The sequence below is a fragment of the Pholis gunnellus genome, assembly GCF_910591455.1.
Source record: "Pholis gunnellus genome assembly, chromosome: 4".
Taxonomy (NCBI): Eukaryota; Metazoa; Chordata; class Actinopteri; order Perciformes; family Pholidae; genus Pholis; species Pholis gunnellus.
Window position 1 is genome coordinate 25,746,059 of NC_136530.1, and position 22,961 is coordinate 25,769,019.

A 22,961-nucleotide genomic window follows, 5' to 3' on the forward strand; every position below is an offset into this window, starting at 1 on the left:
ATGTACTTACTTTAAACACTGGTTTCATTTCCCTCCTCTGCATTGCATTAATCCATTGCTGTAGTTCAGCTTTTTGGAGTCTTCCGGCTCATTGTCTGGTTTGTCTTGCTCCGAACTCAGAGTCTTGTAAACCAACAGTGGATAGATTACTGAGCTCACGTTTACGATCATCCTCCTTCTGGGCAAACATTGCCTTTTACACGTTTGATTTAACTGTGGGACTGGTGTGGGGAACACTAGTCTTTATCTTGGCACAGCCATGTTTTTTTTGTTCACTCTGGAGAAATGCATCCATCAGAGGGCATATGTTCACGCAGAAACACGTTAATAAACTTCTAACCCCCTCCAATGCATCCTGTTGGCTTTACCAGTGTCATGTGTACCAAGCAGCTCAATAAACTCAGTAAATCTTATGTGCGTAAACATTGGTATAAGACACGTAATCCTCTCCTGGCCTAAGGAAACATAAGCTTCGCCATTTTTTGCTTTCTTGTATTGCTCAATAATCCTGTCTCTAAGCCAAAGAGGATTTTATTCTGCAGGATCTGATGTAAATAACCTCTTCACCATGTAAAAAAGGTGGAGGGTATAGAGGAAGAGAAATGAATTCATCCTGAAGCTTTATTGATAAAATCACACAGAACTAGTTACAGCTGAGATTAAGGACCGACTTGGATTATTTAACTCAACGTATCCTCACGTGGTTCCTAGAATACATTTTGTGATTTCCAACAAAAGCCAGCAAACACTTGTGAATTTCCACTCGTTACATGCATACAGAATTATTTTCACTGTATGAGAACAGCCTGTCTAACTAACAGAATTAAAGCCATGACTCATCATGGATTACCTGACTTGTGTCAGAGCTAAGGACACCCGGCTGAACCGGCTCCTCTGTCGATATGAAGGATAATCGAACAAAAACACAATTCTTAGTTTCAGGTGATTATTTACTAATGAAAACTTAGTTATGAACACTATATTCCATTTCTGCTAATCCTCCACTGATTCCTTTTTTATTATATTGAATAAATCATGTCACCACAGTAAAAAACTGTGGAATAGTTGAGTTGACAGTAAATGTAAGTGTGTATGTGAAAGAGGATAAAGAGAAGAGGCTGACTGAGACCATGTTCGGTACAGCATGTATGGAGAGCGTTCTCATGTGAGATAGCACAAAGTCAAGCTAATTAACCCACCTCAACTTCAGCAGCGTAGCAGACTCCTGAGTGAGTGGACAGAAACTAATTAGTGTTGAATGCACCTGCTCACTCACTTCAAACTGAATATGGTCACTCTTTTCCTTTTCTCAGACACTCTTTTCATTTTTTTTCCAGATGTGGAAGTTCATCATCGACAAGTTGCTAATTTACTCACATTTGGATACATGGCTCTTGCATTGCTTTCCTTTGCCCTCCGTGTTGCTTCAGCAGCCTCCACCAAGGCTCACATTTGATTCTCACTGGAGAAACACTGGTGAGGTCAGAAGCAGTAAAGGCCAAAGAATGAAAAAAAAAAAACAACCAGCGAGAAGTGCCTCAGCGATGCTAACCTTTATTCAGACTCACACAAATTGACAAAAAAGAAGAGGAGAGAAAAGAGCAGAGTGTTCCATCTGGACGACTAACCATTTCTCCAGCTACCAATCAGGTGACTGGGACCAGTGTGTGTGTGTGTGTGTGTGTGACTGCTCAGGTATTTACTGTACGAGTGTGTTTAGAGAGTTGCTTCTCTGCTTAATCTCTGTGTGTGTGAATTTCTTCTTCCAGCCTGAGTGACTGCTATGAATTCAGTTCGTAAGTGTGAATGTCCTGTACACATAACAACCGGAGGAAGGTAAAGGAGTTGTGATTCTGTAGCATTATGCATGACAGTACATGTGGAGTGGAGCTATCTTTGTGTGTGTGTGTGTGTGTGTGTGTGTGTGTGTGTGTGTGTGTGTGTGTGTGTGTGCAGAGCTGAGATAATGCTAGAGGCAGGCTGATATTTCCTGGGTGGCCGAGGCCTCATTAGGGAGGAAGGGCTGACAGACAGACAGACAGACAGACAGAGAGACTTCAATACAAGGACAGAAAAGGATTTGATGTCAAAGCAACAGGGCATTGCTTTGGGAAGTATTATTGTATGTTGATGCCAACAGCATATAATTAGTGAGCTGGAGGGGAGGTGACCAATGTGGGGAAGTAAAGGGAGACACAGGGAGGGGTGGCCTTGAATGACCCCGGATGTCACAGTTATTCATTTGCATGTTGAAAGGCGTGCAGTGTGAAACTCGAGACGGATACGACTCCCACCTTGCACAGCGAATGGTGTGGTGTGAGTTTGGAATTTGAGATGTTGAAAGTGTATTTTATCTCCCGATGTTCCTTCTCGACAGCCACATCAGTGTCCTTCATCAGAGTTAGAGAAGCATTAAGATCCCTTCCTCAAAGCTGGACTGCTCAGTATTTGTGTGAATGACCAGGACTGTGTCGCTGAGGAACCTCTTCAGCTCTCTTCAACGTCATCTCCAACAAAGATCAGATTGAAGGGCCAGTGGGGAGTATTTCGGGGGATCTATCAGAACAAATTAAATATAATATTCACAACTAGCATATAATCGCCTCATACAGAGAACAGCTGTGTTACAGTATTGCCCGTAGTGTGGTCAAAGTATAAAGTTGCTTGAAGTAGAAATATTTAAATAAAGTCAAAATAATTCTCATTTCTTCGGAAGTACAACACTTCTGTTACTGCAGTGTTATACGCATATCAGCGCCTCTCTGTCATCGCCCAGAGATTTCCAGCAGCTCTTTCTCAGACTGAATTAATGCAAATGAAGTGCAGGGACATCGCTTGGCTGATGGAGAGAGGAACAAACCACAGACGCCAATTTCAGTCTCGCTGGTTTTCTTCTCTTCTTCCCACCTTGTCCTGGAGTTTCTCATTCAGCTCATATAAGATAACATGGATAACATGTGCAGTGTCCTCTCCCCTCTGCTGTGGTGGAGCACAGGCGCTGGTGATGCACAGCTGGCTCTGAATCCATCTGAGTGCCTTCACTGTGAAAGCACTAAGCGGCTTATGCTGCTCTTATAAAAGACATGCATATCTGAAAGCCACCCCACTTCAAGATTTTCGCAACATGCCGTTAGAGTCTGACCTATATGGGGCTTTGAGAACCAGTGCTGATAGGAATGCATTAGGATGGGAGCTGACAATATCACTTCAGCATTTTAGAATCAGAAGAGTGCATTCAGCGTCTACTAGAGAATGTTCTTCTTATCAGGGTGTGAACCATTCAGTCTGGGGTGCCGTGCAACAACTAATATTTATATGTACTTTGTCTCCAATAAGTCAGAACTACAACCTTACAGTGTGATGTACCTTCGTTTTTTATACAATTTCAAGGCTCCCACATGATTCTTTTTGTTTATCCATTGTGGGTTTTATACTTGTTGCTAGCTCTGGATAGCTGTAACGCTTCTCCCTGAGGGATTTCCCATTGTAATGATGTGTTATTAGCAGTATGATAAGCAGAAAATAATCACACATAAAAGCTGTGGTCAACAGACCAAACCATTTGGGAATACATGTTCCTTATGAATTGAATTGACCCTTTTCAACCCTTGTCAATTCAATTTTGGCTTTTTATGTTTCTGCAAACCAAGAATAAGTTGAATGTGGACTTTTTTTACATTTGGTCAGAGCAAGTAAGAGGCAACTGTGGCTAAGTGGAGAGCAGGGCCGTCCTTCAATCAGAGGATCAGCGGTTCGATCCCCGGCTCCACTAGTCGCATGTCGATGTGTCCTTGAGCAAGACACTTAACCCCAAAATTGCTCCCGTAGCTGAATTGTAAGTTGCTTTTGATAAAAGCGTCGGCTACATGACTGTAATGTAAGGTAGTATACAAACAACTGTCGTTTTGAAAGTTTCGTGGTACACTACGGGTATAACATGTGATAAATTCCACAAAGAGCAGGTAGGATGTGTGGTGGACTGTAGAAAAAACTAGATGACTTTCACCCAGGAGACCGCTGTTTCAGTAGAGTGTGAAATAATCATCTTACGTGACATTGTTACTCTTGGTACATATGGTCGGCAAGAAAGTCCGCAAAGGTCGCTTGTTGTTTATTCACGCTAGTTACAGTTGTTGGGTTACATTGTTACATTATTATATCAACATTAACCAAGTAGTTTTGTTGCCGATACCAAACCAATCGTTTCACAGCATTTACCACTTGCCATCGTGCGTTTCTGGAAGGCTGATATGAAATGTATTTTTAGTTCAGAAATGACAACATTCAATGTTTCCCATGGCTTGTAACGTACAATTGCCCCCAAAATACCTGGCGACTGGGTTGAATGTAGCTGCTGCAGCGTTATTTGGCCTGGTCTGGCCATTAGCTTATGGTGGCTAATGTTAGCACATTTTAGAAGGACCCCATGTGGCTGACATTAATGAGTCAGCTCTCTGACTCTATGGCTCTTTATTACTTGTGCTGCTGTTGCACTACATTTAACATGTCACACAAGCATATTAAAGTGGTTCTATTACAAAATTAAAACTATTTAAAGGAGTAAACACGTCTCATCATACCTCACCAAATGTGTTGAATGAAAACATGATGGTGGTTCTCTCCAAAGCCTTTTGATCTTAAAGTGGCTGCATTATTCTTTTATTCTCTCTCTCTCTGTCCATCTTTGTGCCCCCATATTTATTTTATTACCCATCTAAAAGGACAGTCTGTGTCTATCTATCTTTGACTTCACTTATGCATGTTTTTCTGAAATGCCACTTTCTATTCCAAGTGTCGTCTTCCTCCCTGCCTCCTCGTTCCCCCTCTCTCAGCACCTCCCACACACTTTTCTCACATTGTCATCTAGCTCTCACACTCCTCGTTCTCTCTCCTCCTCTGTCTCTCTTCTGCCGTCTCACTTCAATGTCTCTCTGTTTTCTCTCACTCACCGGGGTGCAATCCTGCCTACATGCTAATCATTTTGCTGTGCTAAGAAAGGAGCTGCTTAACCATTCACATCGGGACATAATACATGCATGCACGCATAAACAAACACACCTGTACACACACACACACACTTCTTTATATTATTCTTCTTCCAGTGGAAGTGTGCATCCCGCTCATCCTGTAGTAAAGCACCACTGGCTCGCCTCCTCTCATCCTGCACAGCTTTGTCTCTTTTGTTGCTCTCTTATTTACTAGAAGATATTATTACAAACAAGAAAAACCTACCAAATTATATTTTCTAGGTATTGCTTACTGTGTACTTTTATTCTCCTGTTCCACACACACACACACGCTTACAGGTAGCCATTGACCTCTTTTACTTGGTAGAAACTGGTAGATATTTGCTGTAAATCAGTTGTCCATTACATGTCTTCTTTTTTAATTATTTGTAAGCAAAGTAACACTGTTGTATTTTGATCATTATTAAGATTACAGCTGCATTACACATACATGACTCCTCCCATGTTTGAAGGGCCAAATGCCAGTTTGGCCCAATCTCTCGAGGAGGCTTTTGTAACTTACCCAACTCTCAAAGTAATCATGCAGATACAAACAACAACAACGAGGGATCAGTCTCCACTCGGTTGGACAGATGGGCGAAGCTGCCAGAACCGCCACTGTGTGTCACAACGTTAACAATTGTTGGAACCTTTAGCGTCCAGACACCAGCTTATGCCCCAGCAGCAAACTATGACGAGTAGAGATCAGATCACAAAGCTCCCATTCTTTTAAATCTCAACATAACTTTGACTAGTGTAAGTCCAGACACACTGCTCGTGGTGATGGATCATTGATCTCAAGCAACGTATTCCATATTTAATGAAAGGATGGAAGACGGAAAATATGGAACAATGAGAAACACGCTTTGCAGAATGGTCAGCAACAATATAAATATGTGATTTATAATAAAAGTGCCAAGACCACTTGTAAAGACAATGTAATGGAGAAACCGGAGCTGAAGTGTGTGTGTTTGCAGTGGATGACACTATTACATCAAAGGTGTCCCATACAGCTGAGGGTCTATTGAACGGACAAAGCTTAAAGGGGCACTTTACCTATTCCACTCATGAAGATCACTTTACTGGTCGTGGGGAGTACTAGCAGTTGAAAAGAGATGTATGGCTTTGGAGAAACTCAAGTCTTAAACAAGGAACAAACATGACGTTTGATAACAGAATGTGCATTACAAACTAGGAGAGTGGAATTTTGATGTGGGCCGTAACCAGGCAGGGAGAGTCTTGTTGCATTATGGGAAGTGTAGGATCCCTAGTTAGTGTGTGCAGATGTTTTGTACTGCAGCATTTGTCCCATCACCTATTGATGGGCAACTTAAAGCTATGAAAGTTAGTGAATTTCAATTAAGACTAAGTTGCTCAATTATCTTACACTTTATGTTATTAACTTACAGTATGTGAACAAAACACAAAGCACATAACTCTATTTTGCTTCTTTTGATTTAATCATTTAATCATTTGTTCACTTTTCAAGTAGTTTGATTGTTCAGTCTACCATATATTTTTTACTGACATTTCGGTTGCATTGCATTCTGGAGCAAATCACAATAAAGTGGCAGTCAGTAAGGCCGAATCATTTTTTGCATTTTCTTAATTACAGAATATTCTGTATTCACTCCACAAGGCTGGGATAGCTTGAGTAATAGTGTAATCACATCCACACCCACACAGAGAAATCCTCCCCACTCCCTCACTGCCTTCAACCCGGCAGAAGGAGGTAATCTATACCAGCTTGCCCTAACAGGCAAATTAACACATGTTTGTGTTTGTGCAGGACAAGAAACATGAACGGCAGCTCATCTCATTTTTGAAGTTGACAATGTAATTTGATTTGCACCGGGAGGAAGCAGGGGGAGGAGGGGGAGGGGGGGAGGGGGGGGAGGGGGGGAGGGGAGGAGAGATTTGATAGACAAGGAAGCAGAGATGGTAGACAGAAATGGATGGATGGATGGATGGATGGATGGATGGATGGATGGATGGATGGATGGATGGATGGATGGATGGATGGATGGATGGATGGATGGATGGATGGATGGATGGTTAAACACTGGGGTGTTGTTCCATATTGGTGATGGAAAATTAGCTGATGCCCACAGCGTATGTCTTCGTAAATGCTGTGCAACATACAGAATATTTACAGCCAGACGTCCCTGACTTACTCTGTTTCATGCTATGTTAACCAGCACCATGCTTGTGTTTGGCTTGACTTTGATCTGTTCTATCTTTATATATTCTGTAGCATTAGACGTGATGACTTCCTTATTAGCACATAGCCACCAGTTTATTTCATCACCCACTGTCAAATATTATAATGACAGAGTTTGACTGATGACGATCTGATCGCTTAAATAAATACCCTCATCACACACACACACACACACACACACACATTAACCACTCTCTGTGGGTGTGTGCTGGGGCCTTATCTCTCTTTCTGGTTGTATTATTTAAATGGACATTTAGCTTCTGTGGCGTCGGTTTACTTACTGAAGATAAGTAGCGCCTTTCAAATGCAAATGAAGACAATCAGACTTGCACACAAAAATGCACGTCGGCTGTCTTCGTGAATGCATCCGTTTGACATTTTAACTTTTCAGTTGAGTCTATGTGTGTGTGTCTGTTCTCCAGACACATTCATCTGACAGTCTCTGAATTTAAGCACAGTGTGTTTATCTGTACTGGGTTTAAGGTGAACGGTGATAGTTTCTCCTGTCAGAATCGTCTGGAAACACCGATGAGGTAAGTGATAGCGGTGCAGCTAGTAGCTACTGTCAATCTGACATGAGGGGGGGCCTAGCGCACATTTAACAGGAAACACAGAAATATGAGTCAAATAGCCTCTTTAACGAAGCACACCTGGACCAATGATCTCATAGCAAGTGTTAAACGCTCCGCTGTGACACGACGGACTGTTGTGTAGCCAACAGTGCAGTGCAGCTGTTTGTACAGTCAAGCATTGAAACACAGCTCTGTTTCTCAGTTTGGAAACAGTTCAGATATTATATTAAAGACACTTTCATTTGTGTTGCATATATATCTATAATATAACATATTAGAACATCACTTACATCTATCGGTCACATATATACAGGATCATTTCTTCATGTCACCATGCAAACAGGACACACCTGAAAACGGGGGTTTGCCGTTTGTCCCCACTGCGTCTTAACAAAAGGTTGCATGACTGAATATCCTGTAGCTCCGTGTTCATTATTTCCGGTGAGAAATGCGTAGTGCCTCATCAGCATATTTCCCAGCTGGTTGCCTTTGGCGTGCCGTTGTCTTCGGGGCTGTTGTATGGAGGGAGCACATATAGATGGAGTGCTGCTGCTGAGGCACGGTAAATATTTGGAGCTGCTGTTGCACCATTTGTTTTATGCATATAACCACAGACTATAGGGAAGGAAAGAGTGAATTACATCTGTGTTTTTGTCTCAAAACTGTCAAAATACTGGTCACCATCACTCCCACTGAGCATTTGAGATCGAGAGGCAGACAGAACATCGTTTGGTTCCTTAGCCTGCTTGCTTTTCGTAGGACGGACAGACAGACAGACAGACAGACAGACAGACAGACAGACAGACAGACAGACAGACAATCCTGCAGAACATCAACATCTATTTCGCCCTCTGATTAATGAATGCAGTCTTTGATGTTGAGACGGTATCCTATGCTCTGCCATTTTTATTTTATTTTTCAGCCACAGCAGGCAGCACTAAAAGCCTGCTCAGCACCAAACACCAGACAGACACAGTCAGCCACCATTTCCCTCAGGAGTGTGATTGTTGGACTCACATTCATCAGGTGGCCAGAATCACGACTCCAAATGAACGATAATGTTGCTCTGTAACGGCTGCTTGTGTTGTTCTCCATATCAACTTGAAAGCTAACACAGCTGGATTCCACTGCCCCCCTGTATATGTTATTATCCCCCTTATTCTTTGGGGGAACATTAAGTCATAATTTAATCATCTACTGAATTTGTATTCAGATCGATGCGCACTTTAACACTGCCACCTCGGACATTTGTCTGCGGGACTGAAACAGGAGGAAATCTCCATAAGTTGCTTGCTCTTGTTTCCTCTTCCTGTCTTTGCCTCCTTCAGCTTCACTGTTTTTTCCCTGTGTGCTTGTTTATCTAGCTGCTACCTCCTTCTCTTTATCTTCCACTCGAACTTCCCCTTCATTTGTCTGTCGGAATTTGCTTTCCATGTCAGCGCTGCTACAGTCTACCTGCTTCAGTGATGGTGTTTCTCCTCCCTTCTATTTCCTTCTGCTGTTCTGTCCTATTCTGCCCGTCTTGAGAGGCAAAAGGATAGATAGTGAAAGAGAGAGGATTGTGATATACAGACCATGACAGTGAGAAATAGATGTGTGCAGAGAAGGAAGTAAAGAAAAGTCCCATCTTTCTGGTCGTCCAGAGGTCTCTCTGTTTGGACATAGTGGGGGAGATAGTGGGGATAAAAGCTGGATTCCTGGATCAAAGTTCACCTTAATATTGTCGTCCCGGGGAGCTTAGATGCCGAGCTTGCGTATCGCTGTCTCAGTGATGACGGACGGTGGCCTTTAGCCAAACCTTAGACATAGACATGTATGATCTACAGCAGTGGTCACCAACCTTTTTAAGCCCAAGATCCCTGACCTCTGCCTTAGTGACCGGCAAGATCTACTTATTAAGGCGTTGAGAGAAAAAGACTGTCCAGACTGTACTTACAACTTGAGGCTTTTTATTTGGCCTAATTGTAATTGAATGAAATCAAACACTTTGGTCCAGCTTTCAAATTGATGTGACCAAGAACACACTAAATGACTTCATTTCAGTGCAACATAAAAAGGAAATTATTTGTTAACCGCACACAATATGAACAAGAAAAAACACTTTTGCAATGAGGATGAACTACCAATATTAACTGTTGTATTTATCAACTGACGTTACAACACAACACTGACACAATTCTCAGTCAGTGCAACTAATGTAAGTGCAGTTCAGCTCCGTGTCCCACCACAATGCCATCAGAAGTCATGTGACTCAAGTCAGTGTGATGCTGTGACTGAACACCGTCTGTGTGCCTTGTAGTTCGGCTCATAAGCACAGACAGCCAGTCTGAGGCAGTCTGTGAGGTGTCTGTCTCCTTACCTCCTCCTCCCTCACTCCCTACCCTGGTGTTCTCATGTTTCCTTACCTCCTCATCTCTCACTCCCTACCCTGGTGTTCTCATGTTTCCTTACCTCCTCCTCCCTCACTCCCTACCCTGGTGTTCTCATGTTTCCTTACCTCCTCCTCCCTCACTCCCTACCCTGGTATTCTCATGTTTCCTTACCTCCTCATCCCTCACTCCCTAACTGTCCGTGCTGGATCTGTCCCCGTTGTTTTAAAGAGCTAAATAAGTTGTTAGCATGACATCATCCAGCTAGCCAAACCTGTCTGGTACAGCTAGTAGAGAAGCTTCATGTTCTGCTTCCCTTTCCCGCTAGTCTGCTGTCTGATTGTGAGGTCAGGCTGATCTGGGATCAGCTCTGCAGAATCTCCGCCAAACTTCTCCTCTCAAACGGGTCTTGGAGGAGCAGTGCTCGCGCCGGCGCTCATGCTCGCCTGTACAGACTTCTCCTGACGAGAACGCGCAGTTTGGGGCCAAATCGTTTATGCCGCACTCTGAATCTATTTGAAGACGCTGATTGGCTAAATTGTATGTCACTCATTTATATCTTTAATAAGCAATTGGCTAAACTGCTTCATAGACCCGCCTCGGTGGGGCCCACCAGTTGTCCGTTCTGAGACGTGCACACACAAGCGGAGATGATGAGCAGACAGGCTGCAGACAAAATCCCCTTCAAAATAAAAGCACATGATTTTTTTTTTCTTGAATTTTTTATTTTTTTTATTTTGGAGAGCGACAGGGAAAGTCTCCGAGATCGACCTGTCGATCGCGATCGACGGGTTGGCGACCACTGATCTACAGTATCCTTCGCTGGGGAGGGAAATGGACATTCAAGATTTTCATTCTGTTATTGGATTTAGTTTGAACTTCTTTAATCTGATCCTGTTCAGCGTCTTTTGTTCTTTTTATTTGAATGTTCATTTGTTGCCTCATCAGTCAGTGCCTCCTCCTCAAAGTGGTCCAGAAACAATCAAACCATGAAAACCATGCTGCATAATCTTGTCCTGCATAATAATCCTGCATAATGTTCTGGCATGTTGAGGAGATGTTGCTCTCCAGGAAACAGTGACCTATGAAATGCTTTTTGTAAATTGATTCAAAAAATCAAAACATCTCTACAAATAGATTTTTTCTTTTCTTTGCTCTTTATGGTATGGAAGAGATTTAGGGTCAAGCCTTGTATGTCTTGCATTTCAAGAATAAAGTTGAATTTGCATTAAATCGATCGTTTCTCAGAAGTTGGGTGTTTATTTTCACAGTTTGTCTTTATTCTGAAACCGGAATTCTGAACATTTCATCTAAACCTTTTCTCAATGATTTATCTTCATACTCACATTTTTTTTAATTAAGTTGAAATGTCATTTAATCTTTATTCTCACTATTTCGACTTCCACTAATGCTTCCACAAATACAATTTTGACTTTATTCTCAAAATACTATTTCAACATTTCATCTATTAATACTGAAGACATCTTGACTTCATGCTCTCCCTCTCAACATGCCTGTTCCTAATACTCTTGTGGATCAAAGAGCACAAAATCATTTATTAATCAGAGTAGAAATGTAATTAACAATCTTAAATGCTTTGCTGCAGTGTTAATATCACGCATCCTTCTTCTCAGTCAAATGCATCAACACATCTGAAGAGACCGTGGTTCATCGAGGAGTTTACACTCAATGTGTCGACAGAAATAGTTTTTCTTCAAAGCAACATATCCTTACGTTGTATAAAACTCTCTGTCTTACATCAATGTATTTATTCTAACTTGGTGCTGAGGAGGACCAGGACTATTCAAACACTAACTGGAGCATGGTCCTCATTCAGTTCTTCCCGACATATTATATCAGTGAATCAGAAGTAATGAAGCCGCGCTCTCTGTGCTTTGAATGAACTGGTTTTGTCTCGACATAGTGTCCTCTGGGATACCTGCGTGGTAAACATAACTCTGAAACAATGGGGTGCTGTATAGGATGTCTGTGTACCATTATGAGGTGGTCTTCATTATTACTTTTGGGTGTAGAGCAGTTCAGGTATAACGTGCTTCACATGGGAGGGATGTTGGAGCGAGTGTCAGCAGCATCTTATCATTTAAGGCAGCTTTACTACCACATCCACCCACTGTTACTGTAAGAGCCAAGTGGCAGCAAATCTGTAAATCATCTCTTCTATATTGCTGCATTACCAAGGCTAACAGAGCAGAGCAGTACCCGGGAACTGTGGCGACAGAGCCAACCGGCTCAGAACTGCAGCTTCTCTTTGGTTTGAGCAATGCCAGCCACTGCTCCTGTGCTTTTGTATGTGTGTGTGTGTGTGTGTGTGTGTGTGTGCGTGTGTGTCCATCCATGTGTTTCCTTGAGGACTACATGTCCTCGCAAGGATATAGAATATGAAGGAAATCCTCCAAACTGGCCTTTTTAGTGGTACAATATCTCATTCATTAATTTGTTGGTTCAGCGGTTTTAATTTTCAAATCAGAATTAAGATAAGACTGAAATTAGAAATAAATGTCAGTGTTAAGGCTTCAGATATTCCAAATCAAAGATTCAATGTGCTTTGTTTGCATCTATGTGTGTGAGAGTGTGAGTGTGTGTGTAGACACCCGCTGCCCTGCTGCCCTACCACTGTTGGCAAACTAATTCTCCCTGCCTCGCTCTTTGTGATTGCCAGCCCATCCCTGCACTGCAGCTAAATTGAATCAATTAAAATCTTTCTTGTAGATGGCTGCTGTTGCTTCCACACGATTAAGCTTTGATCAAGAAGAACACAAATAAATAAATAAGCCAGTGGAAAGGGAATGAACTCAATTAAACAGTCGGGCGAGGGACGTGCCCGACAGCGACTGTCAGTGAGATGTGTGTGTGTGTGTGTGTGTCGATGCAAATGTACTATCTTTGTTTGTGAGGGAGTCTACATAAACCGTATGAAGTAGTGCATGTGTATGTATGTGAAGCACCAGGAACCAATACATTTGCTTCTGCATATTTATGTGTGTGTGTGTGTCCTGTATATAGATTTGGCATACTTTTAAATAAATAGATCCAGCAGTTATTCTTAACATTAAAAGAGCTGGTCCTTTATTTTAAGTTGTATTTTTAATTTGTTATCTTTTTAGCTTTATTACAGCTTCAGTTTCCCGTCAGTACGGGGTGACAGCGAGGTAAAGCGGTAACAACATTCTAAATATAACCTACGCTTAAACTGATATTGATTTGTCTTGGGGGGGGATACATTCTGTGTATCTTGCTGTCAGACAGCCCTTTCTGGCGGGGAACTGAAACCGTTATCTCACTCTCTTCAAATCCACCAGACACCACTGACAAAAAGTCTCATTTTGACTGATGATAACCCACATCAGAGAATCCAAACTAAACCTTTCAGTTATTTCCAAACTTAGCAGAGCTAACGATGTCTCAGTGCTAGCGTTCACATTAGCCGTAACCCTAGTGATTAGCCTGTCACTGCTTTCTGCTCACGGCAACGTGTGTGGGTGGCTGAGTGGGCGTTCCTATTTCAATACACAAGAAAACGCAGATGGGGTCGACCTTTCAGTACCATTCAAAGGACTCTGTATACATTAGCAATTATGAGCATTTGAAACATATTATATGCATTATGGTTACTATAATGACAATTAATGTGCTATCACACATACAAACATGAGTCCTATTGATCTATATTAGTGTGAAATATGAATGTATATGAATTTAAAAGATACAATATGCTCTTTCTATGTACAATCCGTGTAGAATGGGGGCTCACCATACAGGTTTCTTCACAGAGCAGTGGTGACATCATTCCTCTCTGGAATTACAGGAGCATGTCGTCCCTCCGAGTTACTACTCCAGGTGTCTATACATGTGAACGCATCCCCATGGAAATGAACTGTAGTGTTGACTGACACTGGTTTATGAGCTCTCCACTTAGCCACGGAGTGACTGTGAGTGCAAGAACATGAAAGAGGACGGGCGAGGAAATATGTGAGGGGGAAGGTTCACGGGTGGGGTTAGTGGCTGGGTGTGGGGGACTCCCTGGACGCCTGTAGCAGGTAATGGAGCTTTTAACATGGAAATCAGAGGGAGATGTAGGTGGTGATGTTGGCAGTGATGGACATGAAATTGCTCTAAAAGAGCAGAGCTCTCCTGTGGGTACGCTTGAGGTGCCTTGTCTCGTTAGAACATGCAGATCTCACCGGCACTGGATCTTTATTCTTTATGCAACCGCATTGAGCAGGAGTACCTGGACAGGGGAAATAGATGGAGGTGTCGATGAGGTGGAGTAAGACTCATGCTGGGATGGAGAGGAAGGACTTGCATATAGAATAACATGTAATGCATGCTAATGTATTACATCGCCCAGAAAAAAAGACCATACATTTAAAGCATGTATGATTGTTTGTACTGTTATTACTTGTTGCATTAAGTTGCAGTTTAGACCCGTTTATCAAAACTCGGGTCTTATTTTTGTAGTTTACGGGTGATTTTTTAAAATTGTGCTCCCCGTGTTCATTGCTCAGTTTTGAGTTGGAGAGAAGCACAAGTGTGACAGGTTTTTAACAGCCAGACTTATTTGAAAGATAAAACTGGGATGAATGACAAAATAATTACCAACATCTGTTCAACTCTGACCTTCCATACTGACTGTAGTTTCTTTATACTTGTGTTTTTTTACAGAAATCTGGATTCATTTTGTCTTGTTTAAACCTGTTTTATAGTCTGACTGCTCTTCCTCAATCTGACATTTTAGTTCAAATTCCTTTGGTGGGTACAATGTTATCTTAATCAATACAAAACTACAACAATGAGTAGGTTGTAATCAACCATCCTTTAAAACCACTTAATAGCGTCACCATTTGAAAAAGCACATGACATTTACTGAAGACGTTCAATCCATTCAGCCCTGCCGTGCATAAAAAGACCTTAAGTCAACACTGGTAGGGTTGAACTGTAATTACACACGTTATATGTTATAGTTAGATGCTAAAAATTCTCCATCACTTCATGCCAACATGTTTTTTTCTCTGAAAATAGAAAAGGAACCAACTTACAACATCTGATTTGTTTGGGCCAATTGAGAGGATTTTAGAAGTTAGTAATTTTCTGCAGTACATTCATACAGTTGTAAATGTATTTGCTTGGAGAAAACAAATACGTTTTGGTCTGAAAAAAACAAAGAGCTTCTGTTGTGGCACACGACTCTGTCATCATCTCTCTGTATGTTCTATTTGAGGTTGGATCGTAGATTATTCAGACACCTCTCTCCAAAATGAGCCTGTCAGTGTTATATTTAGCGTATCCATACTTTAAGTGGTCCTACGGGGCAATAACTCTTGTTTTATTGCAGCAAATTATTAAACAGCCAGGCTTGTTGATTTTCCTTTTACAAAAGGAGAAATATGCCTCGTCATCTACTGGCAGTTATGCTTGGATGTTCCAAAAGTAGATTTTGGAATCAAGTTAAAAACATATATAGTTAAATAGTTGTGTCCCTGATGGTTTTCATGTTTTTCATTTTATACTGGATAATTCACTGTTTTTCCCAAATGAGAAAGTTCCTCAAATGATTTCACATTTTTACATTTTATCTGAATCTCATTCCCAACTTGCCCTACACTTCAAACTATAACCCTCTAGGTTCCCCTCTAGGGTGAGTTTTGGACAAAGGTTTATTTTGTTTTGAGGTTTACTTACACAACAAAACTATCCCTACCTCCTCCCAAAGCAGACTTCTGACATCTTCATACTCCATCGGTTTCTCTGAGCGTCTAATGAGCCACGTCGTTAGAAGACGGCTCTACAGTAGAGTTGGTTGAAAGCAATACAGACACTAAAGAGTGCCTCGGTGCGTTGGTATCAGACACCGAGGGACACTGACCAAGCGTCCGTATTTGATGCGTTAGCAGTGAGAACGAGTGGTCATGTCTATTTGAAATCATGTCTTCTTCCCTCTCATCTATCAATGTTGGCCTCGTGGTGACAATGTAGGAGCAAAACCAATAACTCGCAGGGTACTGCTTCTGATAATTACATAGATACATAGTTATGGACTAGTTCCATAACATTTCCATAGTAACAACATTACAGAGAGAAAACTTACTGATGTCTAATGACTATCATCAACTCCCTCATCCGTCCTGTCCTCCTGCATCTTCATCACTTGTCTTTTTCACGAAGATTAAATTGTAGAATCATTTTATGTATTGCAGTATAACGTTTACTTGTAAAAGCTCTTCTTTTGTATGTTTATTTCACCAATGAATAATGTAGTGGCTGTGAACTTCTATGTCAACGTGTGTAGGGCTTCTTACAGGAATCCTATCTTCATTTGAGACGTTTGGGTAGCACCATTGCAACCTCTCTTCCTTTTAGTAATGAAAAACCATCGAAAAAGTAAATGGTATACATGATATTGCCATTAAATCTCTTTTATACATTTATGTCAGTTGTTAGTTGGGTGAAGTAATCATTATTGCTACTGAACCCTTCTGCTTAAGCCACGAATAGCAATGCAAAGAAGGATACAACAAACATCTCCTCTGTTCTTTGTCCTCTCGTGCAGGATTCCTGAGCACAGGGGACCAGGCCGCCAAAGGGAATTACGGCTTGCTGGACCTGATCCAGGCTCTGCGTTGGACCAGTGAGAACATTGCTGCATTCGGTGGCGACCCGTTACGTATCACTGTGTTTGGCTCTGGTGCTGGGGCTTCCTGTGTCAATCTGCTCACGCTGTCTCACTACTCCGAGGGCAACCGCTGGAGCAACTCCACCAAAGGTAAAGATCCTGAGTCACCGAGGAGTTCACGTGGGACCTTCATTAATATACAAGTATGCATGCAGTACTGTATGTGCACCTCGGTAGTGTGTGACCTGGTGAGTGCTTGGTGCAGAGGAAACCCAACATAGTTTAGTTTTGGGGGGTGTTTTGCTCCTCTCACATTTTTCTCTCTGTGGCATTTATTTTTACTGCAATATGTAAGTCCTGCTCCTCTATGGAAACAGCACAATCATGGCTAGAAGTAGAGAGAAGTCCAAAATGTCTGTTGTGCAGTATAACAATGCCATAAATCATGGAAAAAGAAAAAAACACAAGTTGAATTTCTTTGATGATATATTTTACAAAAATTAATAAAATAATTCTATATATATAGATTCTATATAGAACAAGTGTTAGTGTGAAACAAATGGACACTCCACATGCTTTGTATATTAAGTTATTCACATTTTTACAACCTCTACTTACAGCCTCTCCTCGCCGCTCTGTGTTCAGCAGCCTGCCATTCATTCGAAATTTCACTGGATTCTTGTCACGTGACTGTTAGTCTCACCCAGTGGCGATTCTATACCTGGGTCTTCACTGCTGTCCTGCAGCTGAAACACAGCTACGGTTATTATTTGTTTCATGTAAAAATGAAGCTCAACACCTATAGATACACTAACTGCAGAGAATACGCCGAGAGTGTGTCTCCTCTCTGCTCTGACTGTAGCTGGGACTGCTGTGAGAGTACCCGCCTGTGTGTGCTTTGGGGCGGCGGAGGGGCTCACGGCAGCTCCCGCAGCTCGTTCACAGCCGCCAGTGGCGGGCCGTGCATTTTATACCTGGGCCTTCACTGCTGAAATACCACCTTATAACCACATGATGGCGCCACAGCGAGGGTTATTATTCGTTTCTTGGGCTGTAACTATATAACGTTAAATATTTGTATTAAACCGTTCGGTACGAGGCTTACAAACCGAACAATACGTTTGAATAATACTAATGCATTTGGAAAATACAGAAGCTTAAATTGTAGGAAATATAATGTTTCCTGCGCTCACTAGGAGACAGTGGTCTGTGTGACCTCTGAACCGGAACAAAAAGAACCACAACAAAAAACAGCTGATGCTCTGCAAGTGTTCCGGGAGGCTAGGCTAACTAGCTTAACGGAAAAACAACAGCAGCAACACGCATTCTGCTACATACTCAAGGGTCATTCAGATATTAGATGTAAAAAAATGAACCAGTTGACTTACCAAATGCTGATCACATCCTCCTTTCTTTGTTGACAAAGATTAATCCCACGGTTAAATCCCAACTCACAAATCCGTTTCTCCTCCTTCAGCCATTGAGTGTTAAAAAACAAAGCTAGATAAAAAAAAATTAAAAATCTACACCAAGCAAAATGCAAAAAATATCAATTTCATTCATATCTTTCAATATGAACTCTTGACTAAGTCTCTGCTGTTAAGTTTCATTTCACGACAGTCATGTGCTCGCCCACTGACCAATCACATCACAGAATCTCACTGCAGCGCTGCTGCTAATGCTGACGTAGTTGTAGGCCTGCAGGCCACTCTGGTGCGTCTAAGAATCTCAAACTAAAGATCTGATTGGTTGAACACTATGACAATCAACAATATCATCCCCATTCACTGAAACGGCACAAGGAGGCACTGGTGAGTCTGCAGACCTCGGGCCTCTCTTCTTACCTAGAGACACAGAGGTGAAATCTGATTGGATAAAAGCTCTACTTAAAACAAGCTGCACTGGAAGCAGAGCAACTGAGGAACACAGTAGCTGTGCAATGAGAAAATAAGATAATGGGAAAAATATTTTTATAAATTATGATACATGTAGTGTATTTAAGAAAAATTATTAAATTATAAAATAGCTATAACTTTGTGATTCTGTTTAGGCCAGCAGAGAAGGCTTTGCAGGCCCTGACGGCCCACCACTGTAACTAATAATACTAGTAACTAATAAAGACACAATTATCTTCACTGCCAGAGTAGAGGTGTTTCTCTCTGTAGCTTGTTAACAAACTGTGTCCTGTGTCCTGTTTATAAGCACAGGACCGAATTCTACCGGCGGAATGCGATCGTCTTATTTATGAATTATTTGCATCGTACGTTTTGAAATTCAGATTGTGACGTCAATATTAATTAACCCAGAATATGATTATTGTTTCTCTTAAATGATACAACTCATCAAACCTGACACTCAGGAATGATCAAGCTCACGTGACTGAATGAAATGATGATAAATTATGTAAAAAGTGTTTCGTCTCTCAGCTCTTTCTGACTTTAATTGTTTCCATAATAAAAGTTATTGAGGGAAATATCAGATCATGAAAACACAAATCTTTCTAATAAATTAAGAAAGTTGTTTGTGGTTCTTTTGTTGTTCAGACTACAATGCACATATATTTAAACCAGACGGTGAATCGGAAAACTAATCAAATATAAACTAGAGTTTAATCTGATCGGTCTTCACTGTTTACATGTGGAAATAAATTGTATCAGTCCGACCGGCTGCAGCATCCAATCACATAACTGATGAACAATGAGGGGGCGGGTCGGCTGTTAAAAGACTTCCTGGAAGTCTATTCTCGTGCGTCCTCGCTCATGGCTCCTCGGAGATCCCTCCTCCCTCCTCGCTCCTCGCTCCTCGCTCCTCTCTCCTCTCCTCAGTTTTGGGACGGCCGTCAATATGGCAGTGCAGAACAACTTCCGGTTCAAGTGAGGATCGAGGAGCGAGGAAATGACAATTAAGAGACTTGGGATGTACCCCCAGTCACCAGTTATACCATGTACAACAATCCTGTATGATGCCAAAAATTGTCAGTTTGCATTTTCATTTTTCCTGCATCATTTTTTTTTAATGAATAACTGCTCTCTATAACTAACTTAGAACTGATGGTTAGCTGGTTTTTAGTCCTAAAGGTAGACTTCTTTAAAAGTTTCAAAGTTGGTGGGATAAGATTAACAGGCATAACATGTAGGAACAAACAAATAAGTAAATAACTTATAGATAAAATATTTGTATAAATTATAATACATGTAGTGTATTTATGAGAAATGATTAAATGATAAAATAGCTATAGCTTTGTGATTCTGTTGAGGCCAGCAGAGAAGGCCTTAAAGGTCCTGACGGCCCACCACTGGTCTCACCGAATCAATCATAGCGTCCTAGTAGCGCTGAGTGCAGAATTTCATGTTTTTTATAGGATCTGTTGAAAGTAAACTGTTTATTCGGGGCAAACTTCCACATGTAAAATATTGAAAATATTTTTTATGAAATATCAAAATTCTAAGCATTTCTGAAAGCGTTTGTCACACATGATGTGTTGTATTCTGTTTATGATAAATGGTGTAGTTTTGGCAATTGTTTTTAGGAAAACATGCTTTTCCATCCCGCCGGCGGGTTTTGGGTTCTTAATTGTGTCTTGAGTGAAGTGTTTTATTTGCATACATGAGCTGCTTTTCCTGCATTTCAAAGTAGGCTTGGTAATCTTCTGCAGCAACATTTTTGATATGTTTGTTTAAATCCTCATTACTTCCTGACAGCAATCAATTAATATAATTGCTGTGACAAAAAAATTGCTTGTCACCAGAGTCTTCCACAAGCTCATAGCTTGACAGCTGTGAGTACTAACAATAGCCATGTTGGTTGTTAGGGTTGATAATGATAATTAGGGGTGAGTGGCTTTGGAGGGAGTCCTGAAGGGACTGTGTTGCCGACTTGCCAACTTTCTTGCTAGATTGAGCAACTTTTGGAGCTAGTACTGCTAGGTACTTCCATCTATCTAGCATACTCTTGCTTGTTTCTCAATATTATTAACTCTGCTTTTAACTATAACTACAACACCCAACTGTGATAGTGAGATCAATTCAAAGAGTGTTGTTTTCACCTGGTCAAAGAAGACGAAACACTCCTAAAAGTAAAACGTATAAACCGCTCCAATCATGCTTGGAGTAAATGCACCATGACTACAAGGAGGCGATTGGACAGGTCATAATCTTGTTTTAAAGACACTCAATTTTACATTCAAAAATTTGATTAAATAAAATCTATCTTGGTAACATTCAATTAAATACTACTTCATGTAAATAATCAGGTCCAACATTAAGTAAAGGGGAACAAGTTTTGAATCGTTTGAATCGAATAAGGCTAGTGTTATTCTTCAGCACCAAAACCAACAATGTGTTGCTCCTTTTCTCAGAACTTTCTGATTTTCCCATCAACCCATCTGTGGCTCTCGGCCCCAAGCTCACTGAGTCACTGGGAAGATTACAAAATGGAACAGACATTTCCTAAAACAGCCGAGCACTGTAGTTTTTAGACAATATCACTCAAACAGGAGGAAATAGTGCATTTGTTTGGAACTATTTTAAGCCGCGGATTTAAACAAATTTGGTATGACCTGACAAGTGAGGGCTGTAAGTCACGAGACCCTCACCTGTCAGGTCATACCAAATTAGTTTAAATCTGTGGCAACGTAATTTGCACTGCCACTAGCAAACTATATCTCGCATGTGTTCTGCCCGCTGACTAGGCAAGGCAGCTTTATCTGTAAGGCACATTTCATAAGTGGGGCAATTCAAAGTGCTTTACTGAATAATACAAATATGAATAAAACATTAACAATTTAAAAGGCAAGATATAGAAGATATAGAGACAAAACCTCACCATCCAGTTTAAATATAGGCTATTTAAAAGCTAAGCTAAAAAAATATGTTTTAAGTCATTACACGTAATATAGCAACGTTATAGCTTTGACCTGAATGTGGTCAGCCATGGCTTTTCTAATATCACCTGCTATTATAGCAGCTATTGTAATTATACATCCAGAGTAACACCAAGACTTCTGGCTTCATTCTTATTCATGAGAGACAGGAAGTTAAGGTGAGAGACAACCTTCTGTCTTTCTTTCTGTGGTTCAAAGACAATTATCTCAATCTTATCTGCATCCAGTCATTCATTTGTTTGATGCAGTAACAGAGATTCAACAGGTACAACAGACATATTACTACAAAGTTATCATGTAAACTGTACTGGCTGAGTATTTGACCGTTGTTTTACAGAGTTTGAATGATGAAAAAAAGGATAGAATGGACACATTTCAGTCTGAGATTCAAAATTAGATGTATTATCATTATGATGAGATTCTTCATTATTGTGATTGTGCTGCAAACCAATTTCCCCACAGGGACAAATAAAGAATCTATCTATCTATGGACCGGGCTGATAGAAGTATTTCTTTCTGCTTGACAGACCCACATATTAAATAATTTGTAGGAAAATTATGTGATTATAGAACTGTACAACAGACAGTGGGAATTTACTTCATCCTGGTTTTCAAATTCTGATAAGCTAGAAGTTGTGTGTATGTATATATTTAGGGGTTAATAGCAGATGTTTTTTTTTGTCTTTGTCAGAACTAAATATAGGTGAAATAACAAAACAATACACTCAGGTTAATAAGCTTTACCACGTTGTTTTTACATTTTCTGTAGATAAATGAATATGCTTTTTTGTCAGTGACAGATGCATTATACGCCTCTTCACTGATCACCTTCTTAAAGTACAACTGCACAAGCTAAGGCTACCAAATGACGGAATTAGCTTTGTTTATTAAACCTGTGAGCCGGATGCAACCGCCTTTGGTTCTGCTGTGCACTTGCCCAGTGAATAGTCTGAATGACGATGAAGTTAACCCTGATTCTTGAAAATGTCGCCAAGTGCAACGGTGTGGCTCATCGATGAAACTCGTACAGAATATCATAAGCCTTACCCTTCAACCAAGCAGACTGAAAACTGCAGACAGAAACTGATGTGTGTGAAATGAACCTTATTAAGTTTATCACGGTAAGATGAATATTTCTAGCACCTTGCCTCAAAAGGAAGTTATTTTTAGTCCTAATACTTCACTTCATCTCGACGCCCGCCTGATTTCCTCAAGTTATACGTTGTATATTACTTTATGTCATAGCAAAGATTCCATAATTGAAATATGTTGCTTTGTCT

General features: G+C 40.9%; 1 protein-coding gene across 2 annotated transcripts in view; it reads left to right on the forward strand.

The window, feature by feature from the left end:
• The window catches only part of nlgn1 (neuroligin 1), a gene marked incomplete at both ends in the record, with an annotated part of 295,431 nt that overhangs the window by 264,561 nt on the left and 7,909 nt on the right, over window positions 1-22,961 (forward strand). The window contains one exon of one of the 2 annotated variants that reach the window (XM_079158515.1): window positions 16,737-16,949. In XM_079158515.1, coding sequence (XP_079014641.1) covers window positions 16,737-16,949 — 213 coding nt within the window. The remainder of the gene's footprint in view (window positions 1-16,736; window positions 16,950-22,961) is intronic. The other variant, XM_079158516.1, reaches the window with a different exon arrangement.